This window comes from Bos javanicus, chromosome 7 (assembly GCF_032452875.1).
Source record: "Bos javanicus breed banteng chromosome 7, ARS-OSU_banteng_1.0, whole genome shotgun sequence".
NCBI lineage: Eukaryota > Metazoa > Chordata > Mammalia > Artiodactyla > Bovidae > Bos > Bos javanicus.
In genome coordinates, this window is record NC_083874.1 from 59,071,936 (window position 1) to 59,088,550 (window position 16,615).

Consider the following 16,615-nt stretch of genomic DNA (forward strand, 5'->3'; position numbering starts at 1 on the left):
TCTTCACATGAGGTGGCCAAAGTATTGGAGTTTCAGCTTTAGCATCAGTCCTTCCAATGAACACCCAGGACTGATCTCCTTTAGGATGGACTGGTTGGATGTCCTTGCAGTCCAAGGGACTCTCAAGAGTCTTCTCCAACACCACAGTTCAAAAGCATCAATTCTTTGGCACTCAGCTTTCTTTATAGTCCAACTCTCACACCCACACATGGCTACTGGAAAAACCATAGCCTTGACTAGATGGATCTTTGTTGGCAAAGTAATGTCTCTACTTTTTAACATGCTATCTAGGTTGGTCATAACTTTTTTTCCAAGGAGCAAGCATCTTTTTATTTCATGGCTGCAGTCACCATCTGCAGTGATTTTGGAGCCCAAGAAAATGAAATCTGCCACTGTTTCCCCATCTGTTTGCCATGAAGCGATGGGACCAGATGCCATGATGTTAGTTTTCTGAATGTTGAGCTTTAAGCCAACTTTTTCACTCTCCTCTTTCACTTTCATCAAGAGGCTCTGTAGTTCTTCATTTTCTGCCAAAAGGGTGGTGTCATCCTGCATACATGAGGTTATTGATATTTCTCCCAGCAATCTTAATTTCCCAAATTGAGAAAGGAGTACGTCAAGACTGTATATTGTCACCCTGCTTATTTAACTTATATGCAGAGTACATCATGAGAAACACTGGGCTGGATGAAGCAAAAGCTGGAATAAAGATTTCTTCCAACAGGCAAAGGAAAAATTAAATCTTTCTGAGCATGAGTAAAATGAGATTTCCATTAATATGGATGCTTAAACTAATTAACACATAGCACTAAAGGCATCTCCTTAATATTTCCAAAGAATAATTTTCTTTTTGGATTGAAAAAGCCCAGCTTATCTTAGGTAAATAAAGCAAGCTGCAGAAAAGTTTATGCTTCTATTAAATATAAAACCTCTGGTTCACAGTAGTAAAAACCGGCTGAAATGGGGTTCCAGAGATATTTCTACCTCTCATTCTGTTACCCCCAACTGTAGCCACATATTTAGCTTGGATACGTTTAAAGATCAATGCCCAAGATCTAAGGCAGAGCACCTGAATCACGATCTGAGGAGGAGACCAGGTGCTGTTTATTAAACTCCTCAGGTGATCATCATATCTATCAACTGTTTTTACTACCAAGGTTCTAGACTTTCCTTATTTTGAAGGCCTTGATAGTCTTATATAGCACGGGTCAGCTATTTTGTAGAATGTTTCTCATTTGAGATTTGTGTGGTAATTTTCTCATGGATAGATTGCGATTATAAATTATTTGAGAAAATGTACAAAAACTTTGAGCTGACTTTACAATGCTGACCAGGTAATTCACTACCCTTGAGTCCTAATTTACTTATCTGTGAAATAGAACCAGCTGTCCCATAAGTGTCTTAATTTTTTGCTTTATGGAACACTTTTTTTTCTTAACTGAAGTATGGTTGATGTATAATATATATATGTTACAAGTGTGAATATGGTGTTTCACAATTTTTAAAGTTTATACTTCATTTATTATAAAATAATGACTGTACTATCTGTGTTTTACAGTATATCCTTAACACGTGTACACCTGTGGCAGATTCATGTTGCTATATGGCAAAACCAATACAATATTGTAAAGTTAAGAAATAAGATAAAAATAAGTAAATAAATAATAAATAAAATGTTAAAAAAAGAAAAATTTTCATGTATTTTTAATAGGAGGTAGATTATTTTATACATAATAGGTTATATTAATACCTCTTAATCTTCTACCTCTATCTTGCCCCCCTTCTTTCTCCCCACTGGTAACCATCAGTTTGTTCTCTATATCTGTGAGTCTGATTTTTTTCTTGCTATATTCACTAGTTTGTTGTAGTTTTCAGATTCCACATATAAGTGCTATCATACAATATTTGACTTTCTCTGTCTGACATTTCATTTAGCATGATACCATCCAAGTCCACCCATGTTCTTGCAAATGGCAACATTATATTCTTTTAATGGCTGAATACTACTCTGTTAGGTATATAAACAGGACTGGGGTTCATAGACTTCACTGGAAAAGGGAGTACACAAGATTACACAGGCTCTGGCTCAGGGCAAAAGTAGTGACTTGACCAGGAGCCTGGCCTGAACCTACCTGCTGGTCTTGGAGAGTCTCCTGGAGAGGCGGACGGACAGAGTAGGGAGCTGCAGCTCAGCCTGGGGATGGAGACAGTGGCAGCAGCCATTCTTGGGAGCTCCAGCGCTGGTAGGAGCCACTGCAGAATCCTCCCTTCACTGTTATTACTGCCAAGACCTGGCCCCACCCAACAGCCCGCAGGCACCAGTGCTGAGATGTCTCAGGCCAAGCAACTAACTGGATGTGAATACAGTCCCACCCTTCAGCAGACCCACTGAAGAAAGAATCTCTGAGCCCACAGAGCCCTCTGGACACAGCACCCTGCCCACCTGAGAGCCAGGACTCAGCTCTATTTACCAGTGCACAGGAGCAGTCCCAGAATCCCCTGGGCCCTGGCCCTGCCCTCCAGGAAGCCGGCCCATGCCTCTGGAGCAGCCTCACCCTCCAGGGGGCAGATACCACCACAATCCTATAACCTGCAGACCGGCCTGCCCATAGAAAGTCAGACCCTGCTCTGGAACCAGCTGGGCCCTGGTCCTGCCCAACTGCAGTTCAACACAAGCTTCAGGATACCCCAGACCCCAAGTCCAACTATGTCAGGAACCAGCCCTCTACTACCAGGCACTGACATTGGCTCTGGGACCCCTGGGTCCTGCAACCAGACTCTAGGACTCAGCTCTGCCTGCCAATCATCCAGCATTAACCCTAGGACCTGGCTTCACCCACCAGTAGGCTAGCAACAGTCCCGGAGTCTTCAGGACCCTAAGACTGCACTAGTCCCAGAGCCCTCTTGTGACCCGGCTCCTGCACAAGGCTGGGCCTGGGGCCAGCCCCGCCTACAGCCCCGCCCACACAGTCAGCTTGCTGTAACAGAAGGCCCACCCCGCCCTCAGAGGGAAGCCCTAGAGCACACAGCCTGGGTGAGGAGAGCGGTGTGTGCTGCTGGGATACCTAGGACTTCTCCTGCACAAGGCCAGTTCTCCAAGGTCAGGAAGCCTATAAGATACATAAAAATACAAACAAAATGAGCGATCGAGGAGCATTTTCGTAAGTGATTTTTTAGACCGTTGTGCTTTTGTGGTCCTTTAAATATAAAGTAAGTATGAGAAACATGATTTCAACGCAAGAGTGAGGTGGTTTTGTTGTTTCTTGGTCACCGTGTGCAGCTTGTGGGATCTTAGTTCCCTGGCCAGGGATTGATTCCCGCAGGAAAAACACCAAGCCCTAACCAATGGACCACCGGGGAGTTCTGGGTTTTCTTTTTTAAATCACCCCTTTCCTGGCCCCCAGAAGGTAAACAAAATATACGTTTTCTTAACTTTTTCAGTCCAAAGCTATTTCCTTTTTTTAATAGAGAAATTTATTTTTATTTGGGATTATTATCTCTCCTGTATTAGTGTATGTATATATACATATAATTTTTTTCCTTATACTTAAACTGTTTTTAACCTTTATTTTTCCAGCCTTAATGTCCTCTATCAGCCAGTGATTCTGAATTTCCACAGATCTCTGTCTTAGCATGTAATTATATATATATATATATATATATAATGTACATACACTACACTCTATTGATAATGATCTCATCAACAATAGCAGACAATTCAATTACAACTTGTATCCATAAAGAATACTCATACACTAAAAAAAAAATGTTTTTTCACTCATATATTTTTATCTGTGTCCAGAATTCTTGCCTGGAAAATCCCATGGGCGGAGGAGCCTGGTGGGCTGCAGTCCATGGGGTTGCTAAGAGTCGGACACGACTGAGCGACTTCACTTTCACTTTTCACCTTCATGCATTGGAGAAGGAAATGGCAACCCACTCCAGTATTCTTGCCTGGAGAATCCCAGGGACGGGGGAGCCTGGTGGGCTGCCGTCTCTGGGGTCGCACAGAGTCGGACACGACTGAAGCGACTTAGCAGCAGCAGCAGCAGCAGAATTTTTAAAACACATATTCACTGACCTATGATATTTGCACGTGGCTGTCTCAACTTCAAAACATTATTTTGAATCTTTTAAACTCAGAATGTCAAAACTTAACTAATATCCTTCTCCTGCTCCACTGCAATGTGCTTTACTTACAAGGTTTAAAAATCATCGGGTGGTACAACCACACAGCTGATTACACAAGTCAGAAATTCTGAATCTCCTTGATGCAGCCTCTTGTCCACCTCACCAACAGTGTTGTCTCTCAAAGTCAATTATTATGTCTCTTTCAGTTCAGTTCAGTTCAGTTGCTCAGTCGTGTCCGACTCTTGCGACCCCATGAATCGCAGCACACCAGGCCTCCCTGTCCATCACCAACTCCCGGAGTTCACTCAAACTCAGGTCCATCGAGTCAGTGATGCCATCCAGCCATCTCATCCTCTGTCGTCCCCTTCTCCTCCTGCCCCTAATCCCTCCCAGCATCAGAGTCTTTTCCAATGAGTCAACTTTTCACATGAGGTGGCCAAAGTACTGGAGTTTCAGTTTTAGCATCATTCCTTTCAAAGAACATCCAGGACTGATCTCCTTTAGAATGGACTGGTTGGATCTCTATGCAGTCCAAGGGACTCTCAAGAGTCTTCTCCAACATCACAGTTCAAAAGCATCAATTCTTTGGTGCTCAGCTTTCTTCACAGTCCAACTCTCACATCCATATATGACTACTGGAAAAACCATAGCCTTTACTAGATGGACCTTTGTTGGCAAAGTAATGTCTCTTTTTTTCAATATGCTATCTAGGTTGGTCATAACTTTTTTTCCAAGGAGTAAGCGTCTTTTAATTTCATGGCTGTAATCACCATCTGCAGTGATTTTGGAGCCCCCCAAAATCAAGTCTGACACTGTTTCCACTGTTTCCCCATCTATTTGCCATGAAGTGATGAGACCAGATGCCATGATCTTTAGTATCAACCAAATAAGTGTAAGATACTGTGTTCTCTTACTCAAGACTATTGCAATGATTTCCTAAGTATTTTATCTATATCCATCCAGCCATTTTTTTAATTCTACTGTTATAACCAGAGGAATATTTTTTAGGGGTCAATCTTATCATATCTTTCATAAAGTACTTCTAATACATCTAGGGTCCACGGCAATCCTATGAAGGATTGTGACCACAATCTTTATTGTAGCCTTCAAATTCTGTATGTTTTGCCCTTCTTTACTGATCCTCTGTACCTTTTATTATGAGTCTTTTTTTTTTTCCTTCCTGCTCTTGACCTTGGCATTTCATTATTTACATGGCATACTGTTATACTTACTGACCCTAGGCAAAGAACCCTACTGACTGCTGAACTCAAATCCATCACAGTGGGCCCATCCATACTAGAAAAGGACTCTCTGGATGGTTAACTTGTCTCATGAGCTCCATGAAAACTTTCCAAATCTTTCTTACCATTCAGGGTGGTCTAGGACTCCAACCACTCATCCCTCACTCCTTCACCCTGAAGGAGTTTGTGATCTCAAACTCTGACACCCTTTCTGTCTCTCTCCCCATTCCACCCCTCCCCTCCATCCTATATAGGGATTTCCTCTTGCAAAATTTTTGCATTTTTAATCTGTAAATTGCATCTGTTTCTTGGACTTAGAATAATACGGTATGTAAAGCCTTCCCTTTCTTAGGTCAGGTCTGAGTCCTGAGTCAGGACTGAGCATATAGGAAGTATCAAGAGATACTCCACCCCAAAGGGGAGAGGATGTGTGCAGGGACAGGGAGCCAGTGAGGATCAGCTGCTGGAGGAAATGGAGCACAACCTCTTCACTGTGTCTAAGTTCAAATCCTCCTTATTGAGAAACACTTTGTAGATGTCCTGGGAGTTTGTGTTCTTTTATTTCTTTTGCTTTTTCTGTAACTCATCTTTCTTTGAAGGAAAAGTGTACAGAACTCTATGAAGATGGAAATTTTTGATGGAGCTACATAATAGTATGTCTTTTATTTTTACTCCATTTTGCAGCAGATTCTATAAGTACTCTTCATAATTCAGGCTCTTATATTCCTAAACCAGGTGAATGAATCCTTCTAGAGAAAACAGGAAGGAATGTAAATATTCAAAGTCCTGATCAGTTCTAAGATCTTATGACTTGAGGATTTTGATCTCTATCTTCAGTCAATGACAGTTAGTGAAGCATATCTTAATTAGTTTACAAACTGTCTTGAGGAAATTTAATGAACATACTTAGCAGGCATGTTTTCACCAAATGGTGTTAGAAGTATTAAACGTGAGCAGTCAAATAATGAATCTGAAAATACCCCACAACTTTACTAAAAGAGTAAACCAAAATGAAACAAATTTAAGTGTTTAAATGTAAAAATGAAATTATTTTCTTATAAAAACCTTTTATAAGAGAACATAGAAGAAACTATTACTGATCTACAGTTAAATTAAGAGTTCTTAGAGGTTAAACAAAAACATAATTTATTTTAAAAAACATATCATAAATTGACTTCATTAAATTTAAAAACTCTGCTCTGGGAAAGACTCTGTTACAAAGATGAAAATCCAGTAACAGAGCTGGAGGGAAAGGGTGAAAATCAAGTATCTGAAAGAGATGTGGACCCAGAATATAGGCCTCTGTAAACTCAACAGTAAGAACACAACCAGCCCTGTGTGCGTGTGTCAATGTGCATGCATTTGAAAGGAAAAGAAGCACATGGAAAAGATATTAACCATGAGAAAAATGCAAATTAAAGCCACAGTGAGATACCTCTGCATGCCTATTAGATTGGCAAGAATAAACAATACTAGCAGTAGGTAATCCTGTCAAGGATATGGAAGAATTGTTTTATCATGTATTGCCAGGTGCAGTGTATACATACTTCAAAAATCAGCTTGGCAGATTCTAAAAAATTAAGCATACACTTGCCATATGACTCAAGAATGGTACTCCTAGACATTTACCCTGTACAAAGCAAAACTTAGATTTATACAAAATCCTGAGCCTGAATCTTCCTAAAAGCATTTTAAAAATAATATCCCCAAGTGGGAAACAACTCAAATGTCCTTCAATGGGAGAACAGATAAATTATGGTACATCTGTACAATACAATACTGCCCAGAGAGGGGAGTTTGGAGGAGAATGGCTACAAGTATATGTACAGTTGAGTCCCTTCACTGTTCATCTGAAACTATCACAACACTGTTTGTTAATCGACTATACTCCAATATAAAATAAAAAGTTTAAAAAAATTATCCAGAAATAAAGAGGAACAGACTAAAGATGTATACACCAATCCAAGTGGACACATTATGATCAGCTACATTATAATCAGGAGTTAAAAATTCAACCTCAAAATCTTTTTTATTTTATGGCTCTATTCATATATTACTAACCAAATTGCAAAATTATAATGATGAAGAAAAGAGGAATGAATGGCAGTGGTTATGGTTGGTGAGAGAGTATCAAGGGGAAGCAAGAGGGAGCTTATTTGTGATGACTGAATTCTACATCCTGAATATGGTAGTAGTTATATTAATCTGTACATGAAACACTTTCCATAGAACTATGCATCAAATAATTAAGAGTTCCTTTATCAAATGTTGAAATCCAAATGAGGTACATAATTCAGCTAACAGTAGTATACCATGTCAGTTTGCTCATTTCCTCTGTATTGTGAGTATGTAAGACTTTATCACTGAGGAAGATCAGTAAGACAAAATAGGACCTGACTATATTGCTTCTACATCTTTTATGAATCTACATCTATTCTGACATAAAATTGGTCAAATATAGTAAACAGAAATCAGATTAGTGGTCCCCAAATGCTAGGAGAAGGGGAATGAATTGATTACAAAACAGCAGAAGGGAAATTGGGGGAGTTAAAGAGATATCCTATATTTTTATTGTGGTGGTGCTTACACAATTACAATAAGCTTGTCTAAATTTATAGAACTATACAACTATGAAAGTTGAGTTATACTGTATACAAATGATAATTTAATAAGTGTAAGAAATAATTTCAAAATTCAGTCACCCTTTTTAATAGTTGTATTATCTAAACCCAGTTCTGTTCTGTTATCTACCTCTGGTTTAAAAAAAAAAAGCAGGTTTTTTTTTTTTTCAATTTAGAACAATAGGATTGATAAGCTCTAGATCTGAATTTCACTGAATAACTTTTAGTGGATGTAACAACCCAGAGTTGTGACTCTATACAATTAAAAAGATATGCAGGCATTTCTGGATCCCTAAAGGAAAATTATCTCCCAAATTTATTTAAAGTAAAAATGTTATTTTACGGTCTTTTTGGTCTTTTGATAATTAATAATTCAGCTATTGGATTAGATATTCCTATAACTGAGTATAAATTGTTCATCAGGCAAATACTTTCATCACCTCTGTTTGAAAGTTCTGGCTTGCTATTGAAGTCATATCTGACATAATTTAAGTGTAATCTTGAACATAAAATGGTGGCATACTATGTTTAGTAAAATGATTCTTGCATTTAGAATGCTATTCCTTAAAGGAGACCTGGGCTTGATCCCTGGGTTGGGAAGATCCCCCCGGAGAAGGGAAAGGTCACCCACTCCAGTCTTCTGGCCTGGAGAATTCCACAGATTGCGCAGTGCATGGGGTTGCAAAGAGTCGGACACAACTGAGCGACTTGCACTTTCACTTTCCTTAGAAGAAACTGCAATGTCTTGATGCAGAACAAATATTCTCATAATATTCTGGGTTTTATTGTCCTGGACAAGTGAGGTAAGAGTTGCTCTTGTCCAGACATTTGTATTGATCACAGCCTGAGGTGTCTTTTAAAGCATGCTATATGGCACCCAGTAAGTTGAGTCAAAAAAAGGACAACAAGCAGACTAGAAGACTTCAGCGTCCTTTGAAATACTGGCAAATGGAGACTTTTATAATTCCCTCTCTAACAGAATAAAGTTTCCAAAAAAACAAAAGATCCCCCAAACAAAAACACTTTGTTCAGTGACCAGTGGAAGTTCACACGTGCGTCTTAGTTGCTGTTTTACATGTAAATTCAGTAGCTCTTTCTTGTTATTGCCCAAATGCTGGGTTACTTTGCCCAGAACATATGGGGCAGTGACACCAGAAAGACTAGAGACTGCTTTTACTTCCTATTTTTCTCTCTCTTTTAATACCCCTATTATGTTAAATACAGAGTATTTTTCTTACCTCTGGTTCAAGTTGAGTAATATGTTCTTTTTAATCTTTATGGAACTTTTAATTCACATCTAACATTCCCTCTACTGGCTAGGTAAAAAATGAAAATACTGTAGCCTGCTGTGATTCATAGGCAGTCTCTTCTTTTAATCTCTGCTGACACACATATATAAAAGGAGAGATCTAGTGTGTGCAACATGAAGACATTTCAATTCTAAACTTCAATTTACTTTTCCTCAAATGTCCTGCACCAGAAGGACTGGTGCACTGCAGACACCTCTGGTTGTAGTTATGTAAATAATTCAGAGCTACTGCAAGAGTAATATTCACTGTCATGTAATGATAGAGCACTTTCTGCACTCATCAGAGTTTGTATTCTCCGATTCAGTTGGAACGGAGCACTGCTACATTCAAAGTTTCCTTTCTAAATCCTACCTTTCTCCACAGCTATAAAAGGCAAGTTAGATTAGGGTGGCAAATGTAAGTCTATTCCAAACCTGAAGGCAGATTATCTTAATATTTTATCCCTGACATCTAAGAGGCAGGAAGTGTCAGTTCCCTATTTAAAATAAAGAATTTTTATATTAGAAATTCTAAATAGTGTGTCATGGTTACTCAGTGGTAGTATTTGAATTTGAATTCAAGTCTTTCAACTGCCAGAACTTTTTCTAGAAATCAGTGAAGGAGATTCATTAATTAGGGAGACAATAGCTGATTAAATATTACCCTACTTCAAAGCCTCTAATGTCACCCACTTACCTTATTTAATATAGAATTTAAGGCATTGCTCCACGTGGACTCAACCTCACTCCAATGAGCCTTCTTTTATTTTCTTTAGTTTTATTGAGATATAGTTGACATATAACATTATGTAAGTTCGGGGTTCCAAAACTGTCCCAATACTCATCTGGGAGCTTTGCAAACATACCATTGCCCAGATCTCATATATTCAACAATTGATTCACAGTCTTGGTGTTGATAACCAACACTGATAAAAGGTCTCCAGCTGATGTCAATTCCTGGTGGGGACTTTGTACTGTAATCCTATAAGACATTCCCACTGGGAGAAACTTGTTAAAAGATACAGGAGAATCTCTCTTATTTCTGACAACTCTATGTAATAAATCTACAATTATCAACATAAAACATTTATATTTAAACTTTAAGGAGAGTTTAAATTTACAATAAATCTTAAGTCTACAGTGCTCTGTCACGAAATAGAGGCTCTCAGCATGTGTTTGATTATAGTTCACAAGACTCTTCTGACTTTGATTCTCTTGTTCTCTGCAACTCAATAGCCTGAGAAGTTTCCACATCTCTTCTCTATCTTAAGATCTATCATTTTTTGTATTTCTTTTTCCTCTCCTCATAGTTCTGGGTTCATCAGATAAAACTGCTCCAGACCTCCTATAGAGAGATGATCTGTGTGAGATCTTTGTGAGGAAGAATACAGAAAACCTCAGAGTCTTATCTGCCGAGGACCATCTGTTTCCCCCAACAAGGCTCCTCACCAAGGGCCCAATGAGGGAGACTGCTCGGCTGGGGGAAGTGGTTAAGAAAAGGAGATAGAAACAGGCGCAGTCCCTGGAGCTGCTGCCCTTGCTTTCTACCACCTTCCCTGTGTCAGGTAGGTCAGGCGGGGATGCTATGAAGGCAGCCCTGGTGTGTCACACTGCAGTGAGGACCGCTCCAGGTCAGTCCTTCCTGAAATAACTTTCTATTTTCTGAGGAAAAACTGAACTTCCTAAGCACGTACTTCTTTAAATGCAGCCAGGCTCCTTGTGGGCTGAGTCAAAGGTTGGTTCCTTCTGAAGTGGACAAAGAGGACCTGCTCTAGCATTTCTTGCAAGTCTGTCCAAGGCCTTCTGTTCACATGTGTGTCATGCTGCTTCTGTGGGTTAAGGGAAGAGAGAAGGGAATAGCCCACTATAATTAGGAATCTGGGGCTGGAGGGGTTTCTATATCATAAGACACTTTCATCTAGAAATAGAAATTTGTCTCTGTGCTATAAACATGTCAGTTTCCTTCCACAGACTTGACAAAATGTCTCTCTTCTTATCATGGATCAAAGCTATTTTCATCATTGCCTTGGTATTTCCTCTTTATTCTGGTGAGTGAATTTTCCAGTACAAGGTGAAATATTTTACATATCTTAGAAAATATGGGAAACAACTACTCTAAACTAGGAATGAAGGAGGTTGTTTTTTTACTGGGCTTGTAAATCTTAAACTGATAAAGTGAAAAAGGGCATATTACAAATGTCTTTTGAAAAAGGCATCAGCGGGTTGCTTTTTCTCATCTCCCGTTTTGGACAAGTAGAGACAGAGTAGAGCGGGTTAGAGTGAGCACTAGAATTTTGCTCTTTGTCTACAGCTATTGAACATGACCTATATTATTTTTCTTTCTGGCAGTCAGATTGTTAAAGGCAAACCTAGGGGGAGAAATGATCTTTTCTAGATCTAGTATTGCTTGATATTCTGATTATCACTCAATCTGAATCCCTTATGATACTTTCAAAGAAAGCTGTTTGGAATTCAAAAATACGTTGCATTAATTTTCACAGAGTTACAATAACTGAATAATAAATAATAATAAAATATTTCCAAATTTGGTATTGTTTTATGATTTTTTTTTTGTTTTGTTAATGGCAGGAAAGTCTTGCTTCATTAGTTGTGGAGTCTCTAATATTTTATGTGCACATGTTTCTGCTACTAATAAATATGGGCCTTGTTTACTAAAATTGATTCTTCTTTCCCCCTTCCTTTCTCCTCCTCTTCCTCTTTCTCCCCTTCTGTTTCTTTCTTCTCCTCCTCTTTCCTTTCTCCTCCTCTTCCTCTTTCTCCCTCCCTACTCCTTCTGTTTCTTTCTTCTCCTCCTCTTCCCTTTCTCCTCCTCTTCCTCTTTCTCTCCTTCTATCTCTTTCTTCTCCTCCTCTACTCTTTCTCCTCCTCTTCCTCTTTCTCCCTCCCTACTCCTTCTGTTTCTTTCTTCTCCTCCCCTTCCCTTTCTCCTCCCTCTCCATCTTCCTCTCCCTCTCTCCCTTGCCCCTCCCCCACTCCTCCTTCATTTTTAACTTTCTTTTTTTACCCATGTGTTGGTTGCAGAAATTTATTTTGAACCTGATTTCGGATTTCCGGTAAGTTAATACAGGTGCAGGTTGAAAAAGATAAGCAATCAACTTTCATATATTATACATTTTAACAGAAAAATTCATCAAAAATTGTGCATCAGAGAGGTCTTTCCAAAACTAAAAAGATAGTATTACAACCGGAGAAGGAAATGACAACCCACTCCAGTATTCTTGCCTGGAGAATCCCATGAACGGAGGAGCCTGGAGGGCTGCAGTCCATGGGGTTGCTAAGAGTTGGACACGACTGAGCGACTTCACTTTCACTTTTCACTTTCATGCATTGGAGAAGGAAATGGCAACCCACTCCAGTACTCTTGCCTGGAGAATCCCAGGGACAGGGGAGCCTGGTGGGCTGCCGTCTATGGGGTCGCACAGAGTCGGGCACGACTGAGGTGACTTAGCAGCAGCAGCAGCAGCAGTATTACAACAAGGTCAAAAAATAGAAACTTAGCCATACAAAGCTATCTGTCATTATCTAGACAACATAAAAAGGTGCATATCCTGTTACACAAAAATTTAATTAATGGGCATAAATGTTGCTTCATACAAGCTTCTGAGAAAGGTTGAAAGTGTTTAGAGTAGTAGTGTTCATCTTAGCATAACAAAGGAAAAAGAATCAACCTAAATATATATTTAAGATAAAAAGTTCTATAGATCCACATAGTATGATATTACATAAAGGTAAAAAAAAAAAAAAACCTATAGCTCTAAATATCTGAATAAACAGAATCACATGTTTAAAAAGTAGATGATATAAGCAGATATATAGTATTTTTTATTATGTCAATTACCAAAACTGTCAACAGTAAACAAACTGCATTTGTATCTTCTGTATAGATAGATAGATAGAGATACACACACACACACACACACATATACACACACATGCACAAACACATAGATTTAGTTGGAATTATCAAGAATGGGAATAAGAAAAAGAACAATCTAATTTCATGATTTCTTCTTGAGTTTGAAAGGGAAGTGAAGATGATGGTCACTAAATTACAAAAACACATTTAGCCTGTTTTATGACCTCTTTAAAAAATTAGAGCAGGTTTATGAAGACAATAATAGTTTACTTTTAAGTGGGATGTGTGTTAGTTTTATAAGTTCTAGTGTTATAGATAGTAGTTTTTAAAACTAAACATAGGTTGCTTCCCTGGTGACCCAGTGGTAAAGAAAGGGAAGTCGCTCAGTCGTATTCGACTCTTCCCAACCCCATGGACTGCAGCCTACCAGGCTCCTCCGTCCATGGGATTTTCCAGGTGAGAGGACTGGAGTGGGTTGTCATTGCCTTCTCCGAGTGGTAAAGAATCTGTCTGCCAATTCAGGATACATGGGTTCAATCCCTGAACAGGGAAGATCCCACATACCACAGAGCAACTAAGCCTGCGTGCCATAACTATTGAGCCTGTGCTCTAGAGCCTGGGAACCACAGCTACTGAAGCCCACATGTCCTAGAGTCCATGCGCTGCAACAAGAGAAGCCCCACAATCAGAAGCCCACAAACTGCAGCTAGAGTAGTCCTCACTCACAACAGCTGGAAAAAGCCCACATAGCAACAAAGACCCGGCAAGGCTAAAAATAAATAAATACTTTTTTTTTTAAACCTAAATATAAAATATATTTCCAATTTTCTTGCATGGCACTTCATATCAAGACTAAACAAATTTTACTCAGACTTTCATTCCCTGATGAATTTTATGTTGTCTCTGCATTTAACAGCCAGACTGTAAAGTGTATACAGAAGCTTGCACCAGAGAATACAATCCAATCTGTGCCAGTGATGCAAAAACCTACAGCAATGAATGTACTTTCTGCAATGAAAAGATGTAAGTACACGATAGTAAATATTTGGTCTTCCAAGGTATGAAGAAATTATTACAAGGTGATGGTAAATCTGTGTTGCTGATTGTACCAAGGCACAATATATATATAGAAAATAACTGTAAGGTCATTGTAAAATATTAGGGGCCACTCTTTTTTCTTTCCGTGAAGTTCTTGTTTCTGAAAGTAATTTTGTGCTTGAGCTATCAATAACTTTGATTGATATTGTGCAAATATGTAAACAATTAATTTAACTTAATTATGAGTTACTAATGGCAGACTAACAACCAATAGAATGTAATTCCAAAGCCCAGCTCTGTGTGGTGGCCATGTGATTGACCCTTGCAGATTTCCAGCTGAAGGGAGCATAATTGTTCAAGAACCAAACAGACCACTGAATTCAGAAATTTATCAAAATCAGCCCATTCATGTTAGAAAGGGACTCCTGTCAAGGTTGACTGTCTCAAAAACTCTCTGTGTGTGTTAGTCACTCAGTCATGTCCGACCCTTTGTGATCCCATGAACTGTAGTCTGCCAGGTTCCTCTGTCCATGCAATTTTCCAGACAAGAATACTGGAGTGGTTGCCATTCCCTTCTCGAGGGGATCTTTCTGACCAAGGAATCAAACTCGGGTCTCCTACAGTGCAGGCAGATGCTTTACCATCTGAGCCACTATGACAGCCTCCAAATCTTCCCTGGAGAGTGGGGCATTCTAGAGCACGTCTATCTAATCTCCCTTTCTGCCTCCTTCCTCTGAGACAGTCTGCAGTCTAAAGGTTCAGCCAGCCTTCTACCTCCTGCCTCATTTCCTCTCAGCGGGTATTTCCTCTCACAAAATCTTTGCACATTTAATCCCCAAAGAGGCATGTGTTTCTGGAGGACTGCTGAAATAGTCTCCAGTCTCTCCTCTCTCAGATCTGGGTGGGTCCCAAACCTGAATCAGGACTGAGTGCACAGGAAGAGTGAAGTGGGCCCAGATGGGAACCGGCTCTAGGAGCAAGCAGAGTCCAGTTGCTTCTGCAAGTGGAACACAGCCACTCTACCTTGTTCCATTTTCAAATCCTCCTTATTGAAAAGATTTTTGGAGTTTTTATGTTTAACATCCAAACTCTATTCTGCATGCACATTATCTACATTTCTGTATCACAGAAATGACTCCAATCTGTACAATCTATGGTAGAACTTACAGCATTGAGTGTAATTTTCTCAGTGATACTACACTGGGAGTTTAAAATATTCCCTTTTAAATAAAAAATTATGGTGGAGTAATTTTAGATGTACAGAGAAATTTCAAAGATAGTACCAGTTTTTGTATCCTTTATCCAATTTCTCCTAAGATTAACTCCTTATGGAAACCTGGCACACATGTCAAAAGTAGCAAATTAACTTTGGTTTATCAGTATTAACTAATCTACAGAATTTGTTTGGATTTCACCAGTTTTTCTATTAATATCATTTTTAATTTTTTTAAAGTGTAATGTACTTTATTTCTTCCTTAAAACTCTAATTGTTTCCTCTCTTTCTTTATAGGAATAATGATGCTGATATTCATTTTCAACATTTTGGTGAATGTGAATATTGATAAAGCAGCTCATAAATTGTAATTACATTCTGTGGTGCATTCAACAGGCAATTAGAGTCTTCTCAGTCAGAGCTAACCGGGTCAATTCTATGAAACAAGAGCTGTTGATAGAATATAGAGCATTCAGATTCTTTCCAAAATTAATTTTTCATGATTTCAGGATTTTCATTCTTTATATTAAATTTATTCAATGGTAGTTTGAAAAACTAATGTCACTTGCATGCTTGGTAACATAAAAGCTAGTGTAATTTAAAATAATAAATATTTCACTCATTAAAATGTTAATAATGATGTTATCTTTATTAAAACACCCTTTCTTTCAACAAGGGGTTAATCAAATATAATTTCAATATTTTCAAAGATGAAAATTTGAACTATTTCAAAATTCTTTGGTATTTACCAAAAGTACAAACTGTTTGGCTCCTTTCTATCTTATTGAATCAAATTCTCCAAGAAAAAGGGACGAGGAAGTTGAATTCTAATAAGCACTTAAGGTTAATGTTATGATCACAAATGTTAAACAATAAGAACCTTAATTCATTAAATAATTAATTAGAACTTAAGTTCTATAATTGAATTAGTTGAAAAATCTATTCAAAGATAGCATAAGATTTCTGAAGCTTAGGAAAAATTTTACATGTTATTTTCTTTCTCTTTCATAAATAAGTCAAAAGGTAGCTGCTGCTGCTGCTGCTAAGTCACTTCAGTCGTGTCTGACTCTGTGCGACCCCATAGATGGCAGCCCACCAGGCTCCTCCATCCCTGGGATTCTCCAGGCAAGAACACTGGAGTGGGTTGCCATTTCCTTCTCCAATGCATGAAAGTGAAAAGTGAAAGTGAAGTCGCTCAGTCGTGTC

The 16,615-nt window shown here is 38.7% G+C and overlaps 1 protein-coding gene across 1 annotated transcript; it reads left to right on the plus strand.

The window, feature by feature from the left end:
- Nucleotides 1-10,955: 10,955 nt before the first annotated feature.
- Nucleotides 10,956-16,007, plus strand: LOC133251446 (acrosin inhibitor 1). Its single transcript, XM_061423921.1, has 5 exons — nucleotides 10,956-11,016; nucleotides 11,253-11,329; nucleotides 12,324-12,355; nucleotides 14,075-14,181; nucleotides 15,707-16,007. Exons 2-5 carry the CDS (start codon nucleotides 11,263-11,265, stop codon nucleotides 15,756-15,758), a joined length of 258 nt encoding a protein of 85 aa, XP_061279905.1. The 5' UTR covers nucleotides 10,956-11,016; nucleotides 11,253-11,262; the 3' UTR covers nucleotides 15,759-16,007.
- Nucleotides 16,008-16,615: the final 608 nt, after the last annotated feature.

What these genes read in the sequence shown, in the direction of transcription:
- LOC133251446 (XM_061423921.1), top strand. Translation starts at nt 11,263, where the DNA reads ATGTCTCTCTTCTTATCATGGATCAAAGCTATTTTCATCATTGCCTTG. An exon ending in AACCTGATTTCGGATTTCCG is followed by an intron (nt 12,356 to 14,074) that starts GTAAGTTAATAC and finishes TGCATTTAACAG; the next exon opens with CCAGACTGTAAAGTGTATAC. An exon ending in ACTTTCTGCAATGAAAAGAT is followed by an intron (nt 14,182 to 15,706) that starts GTAAGTACACGA and finishes CTTTCTTTATAG; the next exon opens with GAATAATGATGCTGATATTC.